Source organism: Phalaenopsis equestris, unplaced genomic scaffold (assembly GCF_001263595.1).
Source record: "Phalaenopsis equestris unplaced genomic scaffold, ASM126359v1 Scaffold000152, whole genome shotgun sequence".
NCBI lineage: Eukaryota > Viridiplantae > Streptophyta > Magnoliopsida > Asparagales > Orchidaceae > Phalaenopsis > Phalaenopsis equestris.
In genome coordinates, this window is record NW_018164594.1 from 286,047 (window position 1) to 300,835 (window position 14,789).

The following is a 14,789-nucleotide window of genomic DNA, read 5'->3' on the forward strand; positions in this document are numbered from 1 at the left end:
AATTAAAATAAATGTTTAATTTGTCGAGCATTCAATTAGAAGAATGTCGCAATGAACTAATAATATACGGTTTATAATAGCCCACTAAAAAATAGATTTTTTCGCTCAGACATTGGTCGCTGCCTTCTCGTCGAGAAATATTTGCGTACTTAACACGCACGCAGAGTTACTTATGTAATAACCTCGGCTTTGCGGTTATTAGGGGGTTATTGGGAGGTTATTGAGATATTATAATCCTAATAATCTTTCAATAATCTTCGCAAGCTCAATTTCAAAATTATTCATAGATTATTATAGAGATATTAAGGGGTTAGCATCCAGCGGCAGCCTTTCGTACACCGCATTAACAAACGATACTGCCATGACAACGACTTTACCGGAAGCTCTCAACTCACCCACAACGCATCCGCCCACCACCTCCCCTTCACCGCGGGCAAGAAACACTGTGACTCCAGCCGCCACAGGAGGAACCGGCGGCGCAAAGAAAAACGAGCCGGAGATTGAGAGAATCTCATAGCACCCTTGAAGACTGAAGGAAATATCACTGTAACCAGGCTGCCGGATGGTGATGTCAGCGACAGCGCCGCTGCCGCTCAGTATACAAAAACTGCGCCGGCGGCGTGCAGCGTAGGCGGCGACGCTAGTAGCAACGTCGCAGCCATCGGAGATCTCCAACATGTGGTACTGTAATGAATTAAAGTTGTTGCGAGTAGTGATGATTGACGGCTTCGACGTTGCCTGAATTTGTGGGGAATTATGGTCTCGCTTGGTGGCGGTGAGGTCGGGCTCGGATTTGGGACGGAGATTAAGGAGTGGGTGCCGTGGTCGGAGGTGTGGCGCCGGAGCGTGGAGGATGGGGTGGTAGGGGAAGCAGAAGTGGCGGCGGTGGAACGAGGGAGGATGGTGGTGGCTATGCGCCGTCTTGCCGGATCCATCTGTACTAGGTATCAACAAAACTTGGAGATGAACTAACAACCCAAAAAATTGAAAGAATTAGAAAGAAAATATTTGGGATGGAGGGAAGTGATTGATACTTTTACCTGCTTGAGACAAAGAGCTTGCTTTGGCAAGAAAAAAGAAGAGTTTGCAGAGGAATCTATGGTGGTAGCTGAGCTCGGATATCCATGCCTCTTCTTCTTCTTCTTCCTCTCCGATTTGTTTGGGGTTAGGGTTTTGTCAAAGGGCGAAGTGAGCTATGCATAGACCATGGTTTTGGGAAAACGCAAATAAGAATATTTTCTTAGCGCTCAATTTTTAAGGAATATACAATTAATTTTAATTAAAAATTAATATTATGAGGAATTTAATTTTTAAACTCAATGTTTGATATTTAAAGTTTTCAACACATTGGTGTCATAAATTATGCATAAATGGGATTTATTTTATTTATAAAAAGATAATGATTATAATATTTATGATATGATGTTAGAGATAGGGATGTTAAGAATATAATAATAAGAGTTATGTAAATATGCCGGAATTGTGTGGTATGTATGGAAATGCCGCTATTATATATTATTTTGATAAATTTAAGAAGGAATTAGTAACCAACACGAGGGGTGACTTGTTCCACACCGCAAAGCTTTTGGTGGCCAAAGTTTTCTTTTTTTATTTTTCATTTATTCTTTTTTCTACTTTTTGATATTTTAGGCCTTTGAGAGTAATCCTGCAATTGTTCAATTTTTTAATTGAGCATTCAGATTTTTTAATTTGAATGTTGTAAGGTGTTAAGCGCTGGTGCCCGATCCATGCCTTCAGATCCCGCTCCCGCCAGTCGCACCTGATCGCGAATCATCATGATTGCTCCCGCTCCACTATCGTGATACCTGTTCCCGCCGCTCTCTGATCCCGCCGCTCCCTGATCCCGATTCGCGAAGAGACGCGCCTCCCTACTGTTCGCGAAACTGTTCTCGTGAACTGTTCTCGCCTCCCGTCTCATTTAAGTTGCGAACAGAAGAAAAGAAAGTTTCTAAGTCAGAGTTGGTGTTCTTCTTTGGGCTTCCTCAAGATAGAAGGATGGAAAGTGCAAGAAGTTGTTCCTTGAGGGGGAAGGAAGAAAATTGTTCTCCATTTGCTTTTTCTTAGTGACATGTGGCAGAAAAGAAATTGAGTTTATTTCTCTTGTAAGTTTATCTTCTTCGGTGTATCTCATTGTAGAGTTTCTTCGGTGTATCTCAGTGTATAGAGAGAAGAACAGAGCGAGAAGAAGAGAGAACAACAAAATGAGAGATACTTTTTGTAAATCGAGGTGATTGACTAGTGTAAATTCCTTAAGTAGTAAAATCCTCTGCAACTCCATGGACGTAGACAATTTGCCGAACTACGTAAATCTGTGTGTTCTTTTATGGTGTGAATTTTCTCATTCTATTTTCTCGCTTCATCAAAGATCGTTCTCCTGTTTGTATATATATACACACACCACATCAACTGGTGTATATGTATATAGTATCTCGCAACAACTGGTATCAGAGCTTTGTTTGATCTGAGGAAGAACGATGGCTACAGATGAAGTAAAAGTTTTAGGGATCAAGAAATTTAATGACACAGATTTTGGTTATTGGAGAATGCATATAGAGTACTATCTCTATGGGATGAAACTTCATCTTCCGTTATTGTGGAAAAAGACCTGAAAGGATGGATGAGGCTGAATGAAATTTATTGGATCGATAAGTTCTGGGTAAGTTCTGGGGGTTATTCGTCTGGGGGTTATTCGATTGACCATATCGAGGTACGTTGCACACAACTTCGTCAAAGAGAGGATGATTGCAGATCTCATGGGAGCCTTATCAGGTATGTATGAAAAACTATCGGTGAATAACAAGGTGCACTTGATGAAGAAGTTATTTAACTTGAAGATAGTGGAAGGTGTTTCTATTGCTCAACACTTAAATGATTTCAATACTATTATAAATCAATTGTCGTCTTTTGAAAATGATTTTGATGATAAGGTACGTGCGCTGGTCTTCTTGGCATCATTGACAAATAGTTGGGAAGCCATGAGAATGACAGTTAGAAGTTCTGCATGTAAATCTAAACTGAAATGTGATGATATTCGTGATTTGATTTTGGCTTAGGAGGTGCTCAAAAAAGATTCTAGCGAGATCTCAGATACGAGTTCGACACTGAATGTTGATTTTAGAGGGAGATGACATGAAAGGAACTCAAATAAAGGGAGATCAAAATCAAAGTTTGGTCAGCAGGCAATCTGCTGGAATAGTGGCAAGGTTGGCCACATAAAGATGAACTGCAGGAATCCCAAGTAGATGAAAATTGATAGTGCAAATGTAGTATCTGAAGAAGTACATGATGCACTATTGCTAGCAGTTCATAGTTCTGTTGATGATAAAAGTGAAGAGGATAGTGGGCCCGGGGCACCAAGTCTTATTATTCCACAGAGAGATAGTAGAAAACCACAGAGCTAAAAAGAAATTTTGCAAGATGAAAGTTCAAGCAAGTACAAGTTGTAAGTAGAGATAAGAGTAATTCAAGAAATAGCTTGGAGGTGCAAAGCTATGTTGACCCTGCTGATATGTTGACTGAGGGTATTACTCTTGAGAAACTGAAATTGTGCACAACTTCAGTTGGTCTTCTGGAGTGAAGACATGGCTTTGAGTTGCAGAGGCGGATGATTCAAGTTTAAAGAAAAAGGTGACGCCGCTAGTGGAGGATGTCAGTTTGATGAAGGAGATGTTGTAGCAAATGTATCGGTCTCCAAGTGAGAGATAGTTAAGCGTTGGAGCCCGATCCACACATCTTGATCTCGTTCCCACCTATCACACCCGATCGCAAATCATCGCGATTGCTCCCGCTTCACTGTCGTGATACCTGTTCCCACCGCTTCTTGGTCCCGATTCGCAAATAGATGCGCCTCCTGTTGTTTGCGAAACTGTTCCCGCAAACCGTTGCCGTCTCCCATCTCTTTTAAGTTGCGAACAAAAGAGAAGAAAGTTTCTAAGTCATGGTTGGTGTTCTTCTTCGGGCTTCCTCATGATAGAATGAAGGAAAGTGCAAGAAGTAGTTCCATGCGACATAAGGAAGAAGATTGTTCTCCCATAGCTTTTTCTTGGTGGCTTGTGGCAGAAGAGAAATTGGGTTTATTTCTCTTATAAGTTTATCTTCTTCGGTGTATCTCGGTGTAGTTTTTTCGGTGTATCTCGGTGTAGAGAGAGAAGAACAGAGAGAAAAAAAGAGAGAGCAACGAAGTGAGAGATTCCTCTTGTAAGTCGAGGTGATCGATTGGTGTAAATTCCTCAAGTAAAAAAATCCTCTGCAACTCTGTGGACGTATACAATTTGTCGAACCACGTAAATCTGTGTGTTCTTTTCTAATGTGAATTTTCTCGCTCTATTTTTTCACTTCATCAAATATCATTCTCCTGTTATATATATATATATATATATACATACACCACATCAACTGGTATATCTAGATCTCGCAACAACAACAGTGTCCAGAGAAGCATGCACCTCATATCAAAGTTCTAGATGAAAATATTATAATCGTGTGTCTTATCTAAACGACTTGATTTTCAAAAATAACAATCCATTCATATTTCAGGAATTCAAGAAATAAATAGCCAAATAATTTAAGGTCATGCATATCAAGCTCATGTCTTGCGACATGTGCATTTAACAACATAAGGAAATTTTTCTTCTTTAAAGAAATCTAATTTGTTCATGTAGGTATTTTGTATTTTTTGTTAAATAAGAAAAAAAAAATTCTAATTACTTTACTTTTCCTAATAATAATTTTGACGAGTCCATTGCCATCATCTTCATTCAAAAGTGCCAATTTTTATTTAGATTAAAAAAAAAAACAACCAGAGTCATCTTCATGTTATATATCACATAGACACAGACAAATATATATATATATATATAGATTTGTTGCATATATATATATATATAACCTACATACATACAATATGTGAAAATATTAAAATATGTCAGTATGAATCTCGAGACAGATGAACAACTTGGACGAAAGATACAGACGATTGAACGAGGCTTTTGACAATCGTTTGAGTTGGATATTGGCTAATGAGGCGTCTAGTTTTAGTGACCAGAGGAACTTACCAGTGAATTTCTCGTAGGGTAGCAATCGTCTCGCAGTGTAGCGATCGGTCCTCATAACGGTCGACAAGAAACATCCCTTTTTGGACCGACTATCGGCGAACATATGACACCACGAACGACCGACGAGCTTCATAGGCACCCGAATCAGTCCTTGAGTCTTATTACAAGTGGGTATTTATGTAATTACCAAAAGGTCTCTCTAAAAGGCTAATGATGAGGGGAATGATATGTAATTTTGAATAAATTAAATAATAGCTACACATTTCTTGTTGTTCCCTACTGTCTCTCTCTCTCTCGCTCTAACATTTAATACCTTGGGTGTGTATCCGGGACAGTTTCAGATTCAACATCCTTTAAGGTGCAATGAGCATGGACGAGAAGAGGAGCCTAGCAACAACAATGGGGAAAATCCAGTCAGAGGAACGTGGTGAAAGTAGCATGCACTAAGGAGTTCATGGAAGAATTCATCTAGCAAGGTCTGCAAGATTTGAGAACTTAGATCACCAATCAAATGTCAATACAATTTGTAGGGGTGCGAAGAGTCGTGGTTGCCCTAGTCCCAGGAAGAGAACCGACCCAACAACTACCACCCCTAAAGGAGAACCACCAACAAATAATGGAGAAAGAGTGATCCACCTACAGAAGAAGCCTGAAGACCGGTTATACCAAGGCAACACTAGATCTGACCCTGTGGAAGAGAGGAACCGACTAGTGCTGACCGAGTTATAGAGGTAGTCAGAGAATGCTTTCTTCCTACAGGTCTCAGAAGCTAAACTCATGAAGAAGTTCAACTTGCCCGTCTTAGAATCATATAAAAGACGGTTAGATCTCAATGACCACCTTGCATCGCTGGAATCATCCATTTGCATGCTAAAATTTTTTTCTTCCCTCCAGTGTAAGCTATTCTTCACAACATTGAGATCAACCGCATTAAGGTGGTTCGATGGGTTGCCCGGGGGTAATCACCTATCTTATAGAGTTTAGGAGAATTTTTCTACCGTAGTTTGCTAGTGCTCTGAGGCCTTAGAAAAGCACCCAATCTCTATAGCAACTGAAGCAGGGAGCCAAAGAGAGCTCGTGGTCATTTGTTGAGTGTTTCTAGATTGAAACACTGGATGTCAAGGATCTAAAACCCAACATGGCAAAAGTTGCACTGACATAAGGAGTGAGGACGAAGAGATTTTGTTTTGACCTCGAACTCGTAGAGCCATAAAGCTTGACCGAGCTATTTGAGATGTCCAACAAGTATATTGTCGTCTATGAGAGCGTCCCAGAACAAGCTATTTGAGATGGCCAACAAGTATGCCATGTATGAGGCCATGGTTGTGTTTCATGCAAAAGGAAATTAGGATTTTTATGAACTTTAAATGAAAAAGGTTAACATGCCCCATTTGGGTAAAACTTCATGTACTAGTATGGTATGCTTGGTATGATTCCGTGATGGAATGATTTAAATTAAAGTGAGATGATGAAGAAGGTCTTTTGTCATGTGGGATCAATTTGGGCCTTTCAAAATTAATCCCATGGACTTTAGGGAATGCATATGGGTATGGGCTTTCAAAGAATGCATGAAGAATTCGATTATTAAAATTAATAATGGGCTTATCAAATTTTGTTTGGATTTGGTTTCAGTTGGTCTTAAACATGATGAACTTTAATGTGGATTTGAAATTTGAGAAATTTGAAATGAATTTGGGGTGATTTGGGGACTTTGGGATTTTAAGGGCAATTTAAGAATTTTGGTCAATTTGGGTGAAATTGGGATCATTAGGTGGTTAGGATTGATTTGGGTGAGGTTTGGAGTGAAATTAGAGATTTTGGGAATTTTTGGAGCAAGAAGGAAATTTTGGTAAATTTTTTGGCAATTTGGGGGGTATTTTGGAGATTTTGACTAAAATGGGGTATTTTGGTCAATTTGAATGATTTGATATTATTTTTGGGTGAGAATTGACAGTTTGGGTAATTTTAATAATCTTTGGGTTCCGAGGGTATTTTGGTAATTTTGGAAAATTTGGGGGGAAGAAGGTTAAAGTTGGGTGTTTTTGGTGAAATTGGAATTCATGAAGATGTTAATCATAATGATGCCCTTTTTATCCCATGAGATCAATGAGAGCCCATTTTGGATCCTCCCTGTGTTGGTCTTAGCCATCCTTACCAAAGGTCAAGGGTTTGGAGACCACCTACATGAATTTCCAAAAAAGGGAGAAAGGACTAAGCATGACTTGCTTTAGGGTCTTTGGAAAATGTGATAGTTATGGGTTCAAGTGTGTTTTGATAAGCCTGACCAAGACCAAGTCTTCCAGGGCTAACCCCAAGGCCTGACAGTCCTATGGGGACCATCCTTGAGTTTCCTTATGTTGGCTCCAACCTACTAAGTGCTAGAGGTCAAAACCATACATGTGAAACTTCAAAAAGAGTAAATAGGTGTCTAGAATTTCTAATGAGTAGGTTTCCATCACCAGTCCTCTAGGATAGTCAACAAGAAAATTCTATGACTAGATCTTAGGCCTTTAGGAGAAGAAAACTAGACCTCAACAAAAGTTAGGTCAACAGGAACAACATTTTATTTGATGATACGTCTAAACTTTTTCAAATGGCAATTAACAAAATGACAAAACAGTTAAATGTTGATATCATGCTTCTAAGAAAATGTTGAGAGCTGAACATACTTCGTTGGCCTTAAATAAAAATAAAAAACGCGAAAACTCTAAAATGAAACATCAAAATTATCTCATTTTACTCTCTTCATCACTGCTCTAAATAATAACATCATAATAAGTAAGATTAAGTTTATTCACGACCGCAACAACATCACTATTATCAATTTTTATATGTAAAATACACATTTTTATGCATAGATTTAAGGCACTAAAGTGTCATGTATATAAATACCAGTTAAGTGTGAGATACATAAATACAAAAGAACTGTGTGCTAGGTATGTGAATTTGTCACTACAAAGGCAAATTTACATCCATGGCAACCAATTCATATGTATTTACATAATCCAAATCTAAAATTTCATATTTGCACACATAATTCTCAAAACTTAATAACACATTTTCATGTATAGCTTTAAAACACAAAAGTGTTATGTATGTATATATAGAAGTATAGGTGGGAGATATGTAAATACTAATATTATTTACTTTAATTTATATAATACACAATGGCTACAATTAATACTTGGATCAAACTTGTTAATATGGACATTTCTCCCTTCCTAAGTCTCATGTGCATAAATATTAAAGTTTGGGTATGAGAATTGTGCTAGGCATGCAAATTTCTTATTGTACTAGTGTTAGATATGAAAAGACATAAGAGTTGAGCCATATGCATGTAATAATGAAAAATGTCAACAAAATTTTAGAAAACGGAATTAAAAATTTTGAATTTCTCCAAAACACAAAATATCGAATTGCCGAAAAAAGCTAATAATTTAAGAAAAAAAACTTCAAGAAATATTGTAATTGAGATTGCATTGTATTTGAGTGTAAAAATATAAGAAATGGTAAATCTCGGCGAAATTTCGGCAGATAGCATTTGGTTCGACGTAGGCTCCAGTGTCGAGGGCTTACACGTGAGCAAAAACGAGAAATTTATGATGTCTGTTCGATAAAAAAGAATCTTTCTAATGACTTTTAGATAATATTTCATATAGACTCTTAATCTCTTAATAAGTGATGGCGCAGACGGTTGATTAATGTATCACGACTGTTGATTATTAAATACCCTAAAACTTGTTTATCTTCATTTCGAAGTTATTACTTCATGAATTTCAGTTAAAACATTCATTAAAAATAAGGTAGTGCCGCACAATTTATGCATAAATCTACAAATTACTCAACATGCTGACTAAAAGTAAGATAAAATACTAGTTTCAATAATATAATAAAATTACTTTAGGATTTTGTTCAGAATTGAGGCTGCACAAATCCATTGTGCTGCACAAATTGTGCCTCAAGTTAACAAATAGCTATATATAGTTGACTTCAAAAAAACATCATAAAATTCTAAATCCAATATTTAACATAATTACATGAGCATTATTTTCAGAATTCAAGCCATATAATCTGATTGTACTGAAAAATTTGTGCCCACATTTAACAAAGTGATCAACTAAGCTCAAATATGATTTAAACAACAATTTTTCATAAGTGGGCTTTTCAGAATCAGGCAGACATAGCCATGCTGCCTATTTAACAAATTACTGAACAATGCTCAAATAAACATAATAGAAATTTGATGTCTACATCATAACATGTTACATGACCCTTTTTTTCAAAAATCGACATATTTACATGTGCCTTATTTGCAAAATCAACATAACATATCTAGTTCATAAAATATCATTATCCCAACATAATTACATGAGCCATATTTTAAGAAATCAAGTAGTAGAATACAATTGTAATGCCAAAATTGTGTCCAAAATCAACAAATTAGTCGACTAAGCTGGCTTAAAACATCAAATAATTTTTATTTTAACAACACAGGATATTTACATGACTTTTTTTTTCAAAAATATTATAATATAATTTCATTGTGCTACTCAAATTGTGTCTTAATGCAACAAATTATATTAGATTTTATTTAGAAAACATTAAAATCTTGTTACAACATAATAAAATAATTAGATGTAATTTTGTTAATGAATAAGTCAATAGACTCCAAATATATTGCCATGACAATGTCTAAAATAAATAATTTTGGCGAATAGACATCATATTATTATTGTTATTATTTCTATTATTTCATCATAAAAAATAATTGCGAAGATCAACTCTCATAAACTTATCATTAAGTTCAAATCTTAACAACGATCTGCTTTTCATTCATTTTAATTAGCACTGTGTTGGTTTTCCATCTTCACCTTTATTATTGCGTCTATCCTTTGTTGCATTTTCTTTACCTTCAAAATAAGTTTTTTTTCTTCACCTCAGAGTATTTCTCAAATCACAATTTATTTCCCGCTCTGATTTCTTTAACCCTAAAACCCTAAATAAAGTTTTATTTTTTCAAATTTCTCCCGCGCTCGCATCGTCTAATATACTTGTTTCAAACCACGTTGGGTTGTCGGGCTTGCTTTTTAAAAGCTGCCTTATAAGATGTAAAACGTGAAGCTGGCCATGTGTCTCTATGTTATTGGAATCCAGACGTAACTCTACGTACGTCATAAACTTTGCATCCTTACTGGTCAATTCGTATGTATTTTCATATCTAACACAGCTTCAATTTTCACAGACACAAACATAACTTTATTTATACAAAAAAATGCATATTATATTTAAAAAAAAAATTAAAATACTAATACTTTGATGTGATATGAAAATTTAGGATGTTATAAATGTAAAGTTTAGGTGTTATGTACAAAAATACATAAAATTGTGTGTTATGAATGTAAACGCCCCTTGATAGAATTTGGGCTTTTCCCACAAATTTTATTAAGGAAAATACAATATGAAAGTGTGCAGAAACCAACATTAATAAGAACGAGTGATGCTTAGTCATCCCCATTGGTGGTATTATTGGCTTACATGGAACCAACATACTTTGTTCCCAGGCCTCAATGGCCGCATATTAAGTCTTCATAAACATGCATGAAAGTAGCACTAGAAGCTGTCAGCAATGATTGTCTTATTGAATCACACGCACTTCACAAATGCATGTCTTTTAAAAAAATAAAGGGATTGTTATATATAGGTCATCTGAAGCATTGATGCGTATAAATTAATCACATAGGATTTTTTTGAACTATCAAACTGATGTATTTGTGCGTGTCATGATTGAAATATTGAAGATTTGATAAACATGAAAAATATGGGTTGGCGTTTTATCATGAAATTTGATATTTGAGTGAGAATTTGAAGAATTGATGAAAGAGTTGGTTGATTTGTAAATAGGAAGTTTTTGGTGGTCTGTATGTAATTGCCTCAAAAATAAATTTTATGTCTAATAATATATTGAGTTTTTTTTTCATGTTAATATTAGTTAATTCGGTTGATAAAACGGCTACCAAAACTTTGAAATGAAATTTTTTTACGCCAATCATTTTTTACCAGGAAGGTGGGTAATACCAAAAAAAAAAACAAAATTTTAGTCATTAAAAATAAGAACAACAACAACCATAACAATAACGACAAGCATTTATCCCACTAAGTGGGGTTGGCTTCATGAATCATTTTCTCCATTGTGTCTCATTCAGTGTCATATTTTCAACTAATTCTAATAAATTAAGATCAATTTTTATACAACATGACCCAACTCTTTATAGGTCTACTTCTACCTTTCTTAACATATGTCTAATTTAAAGCATTTACTCTCCTAACTGGGTCATCAGCTGATTGATGTTTAACGTCACCAAACCATCTAAAAATATTTCTCTAATCTTTCCTGCCATTCCTATCAGGGATACTGTCGCTTTGCGTTTTGTCTCTAAGTGTAAAGCCACTTATCCACCAAAGCTTTCTCATCTCAACAACAATTAACATAGTTTTATGTTCTCCTTTATAGGCCAACATTCTGCACCATAAAGCATTGCAGGTTCCACCACCACCTTACAAAATTTTTCTTTAAGTCTAAGCAGTAATTTTCTGTCACACATAATGCCTAATGCATTCCACTACTTAAACCATCCAACTTGAATTCAACTAATAACATCCCCAGCTTTCTCATCTCAACAACAATTAACATAGTTTTATGTTCTCCTTTATAGGCCAACATTCTGCACCATAAAGCATTGCAGGTTCCACCACCACCTTACAAAATTTTTCTTTAAGTCTAAGCAGTAATTTTCTGTCACACATAATGCCTAATGCATTCCACTACTTAAACCATCCAACTTGAATTCAACTAATAACATCCCCATCCATATTTCCATCACTTTGAACAATAGAATTGACATATAAAAAATGTTCACTTCTTTTAATGATTTGATCATTTATTATTACAACTCCACCAGTAGACCTATTTCTACAAAAAATTACATTCTATGCAATCAGTTTTAGATCTACTCAAACGAAGGCCATTAGAAACTAAAGTAGACCTCCTTGGATCAAGATTTTTCTTAATTCTTGCTCTAGTCTTATCTATAAGAAGAATTTCATTAGAGATAAGCATACGCCAATGTACAATCTCTTGAAAATGTCCACTAAAAGAATCCATAACTAATGTGAAACAAAATGGGCTTAAAGTAGATCTCTGATGCAATCCAATTGAAATAGGAAAGTACCTTGTCAATCCTCATTTTGTTGAAACAAGAAAAGTAACTCCAATATACAAATCATTAATAACTTCAATATAAGACATATCACCACTATTTTTTACCAGAAGTCTCCAAAGAGCTTCACTTGGAACCTTATCATAAGCTTCTTCAAAATCAATAAAAAGCATATGAAGATATTTCTTACTCTCTAAAACATTCTCTACCAAACCTCTCAATAAATGTATAGATTCCATAATAGACATATCTTGAATACATTGTCAGAAAATTTTGTCTAGCATAGCGCAAACAAGGAGTGTTTTTATTAGTGTCGTAATATCCCACCCTACGGCAGTGCTTATAAATGCTTCTCTTTTTAAATAATATGTCAACGCTTATAAGCACTGTCATAAACTATTTAATTTCACCCCGATCGAAATTATATTTCCCTTACACATATATCATTTGATTGTTTCTACCCTGGATTCATTTCGAGAGGAAATTTTGCTTCAATCCCATCTGCCTTAATTTTTTTTGGCTCGCTCCTCTATTCAATCGTAGTTCCTCTCTCCTATCATCGCTCCTTAATTTTTCTTACTCTTAACTTTTGATTTGGTGATTTGCTTCCATATTCCCATAAATCTTTCATTTGAGATGTTGCTTTTTGGTGATAGTTATTTGCTTTATGAGAAAATTCATATGTATCATCAGTGACTTTTTTTTTGTAAGTACTTCTTGTGCTTTAGTGGTAAGATCTAGCGTGCTAAGTAGTTATAATCATCCCCTTTTTTGGGTTTAGTAATGTGGAAGTATGATTAAGAAGGCAGTTGTTCTACAAGAATTATTAGAAAAATTAATTATCTTCTTTACGGTGGAAATTATATTTTTGTAAGAAAAACACCACAAGGAATTTTATTCCACACAAAAAAAAAACAATTATAACATACATGGAAGAGGTTCCACACTACCACAACACACAACTCACACGAAAAAATAAAACTTAGAGGACCCCCCTCCAAAAAAATAAAAAAATACAACACAACCCTCCAACAAACCCAAACAAAAATAAAAAACAAACCAAACTAAAAACCATCCTGCAAAATCAGTAAATACAATTGTTTAAGTAAACATTTAGAGATACAAAAAGAGCTCAGTTTAGATCCCAGACAAGCAGCCCAATCAATAACTTTTCTCTCATCTCTTTCAATTTAAGACCAAATATTATCCTAACTCTTAGACAATTCAAAACTCTTCTCATATGAAGTTGAATTCTCCAATGGAAATCCATCTTGTTCCTATAAAAAATCCACAAAATTAAAGAATCTACTTTTATATGTACAACTTTCCAACCAAAAAGCTTAGCCAATAGCAGACCAAAAACCACCGCATCTACTTCTCTACATAAAGGGAAAACAACCACAGTAGAAGCCCCAAACCAAAAAACCAAAATACCAAAACAATCACTGCAATCACCACCTATTCCAGCCAAATAAGAATTCCAACTACCATCAACATTTATTTTAATAAAAGGAGTAATCAGCTTACACCACTTCACCAACTTAACAACATCATAAGCTAAAATAAAAGTAGCTAAATAGAACTTCACAAAAATATCCAAAAAATTTCCTCCTGGCATCTTAGTATAGTTATGAGACTAAGAAAAGTGTCATGAGAAGCATAAATATTCAAAAAAGTCTAAATTTATACTTGGAAGATTTTTTAAGGAAAGCTAAGGATAAGATAATTGGATTGTGATCAAAAGAAGCATGATTAAGGTGCTGCACTTTGAAAACTGTGAAATAATTTAACAAATGTTGGTTACCAAAGAATTTAATAATTCTTTGGAAAGTGAGGCCCCTTCTCCAGATATAAGGAGTGCCAGAGAAACCCAAGCCATATAGACCTGTATTAGAAATTTTGTCACATAATTTGTTTATAAGAGTCATGTCACATATTCCCCCTTCCTTCTTCTCAGAAGATTTCATCACCATATTGAAATGACCTCCAACTAGCCAATTGCCTAAATTTACATCACCCATAAGAGCTAATTTGGTCCATAAAGAAAATTTATCTAGAAGAGAATCACTAGCATAAATAAAAGCAGTCCAGCTTTGAAAATCCTCCATTTTGAAAGAACAAAGAACAAATTGATCCTCATCTTCAACAATAGATAAACTAACTTTAGCTTTCTAAAAGGCCCAAATCTTCTTATCTTTATTGCATTAGTGATCTTAATGCTTGAATTTCATTAAAATTTTCTCTATTCACAGTGGCTAAAGATTCAAAAATGGAAAAAATAAAAAGCTTACGGGCCCTATATAAATATTTAAGACAATTAAGAGAGCAGGGGTCATCTACTCCCCTAATATTCCAGACCATACTATTAAACATGATGATGTAGCCCACCCCTCCTAGAGGTTCTAGTGAGGGTGTGTTGCTGATCCCCTTCAGAATAGTTATTCCCATCAATGATGTTCCTCTCAATAAGATGCAAAAGTTCATTTTTCCTCTTTCC

At 35.3% G+C, this 14,789-nt stretch overlaps 1 protein-coding gene across 1 annotated transcript; it reads right to left on the minus strand.

Annotated features, from left to right (window-relative positions):
* Positions 1-217: 217 nt before the first annotated feature.
* Positions 218-916, minus strand: LOC110021945 (AT-hook motif nuclear-localized protein 23-like). Its single transcript, XM_020720675.1, has one exon. The coding sequence runs from the start codon at positions 676-678 to the stop codon at positions 292-294; it is 387 nt and encodes a 128-aa protein (XP_020576334.1). The 5' UTR covers positions 679-916; the 3' UTR covers positions 218-291.
* Positions 917-14,789: the final 13,873 nt, after the last annotated feature.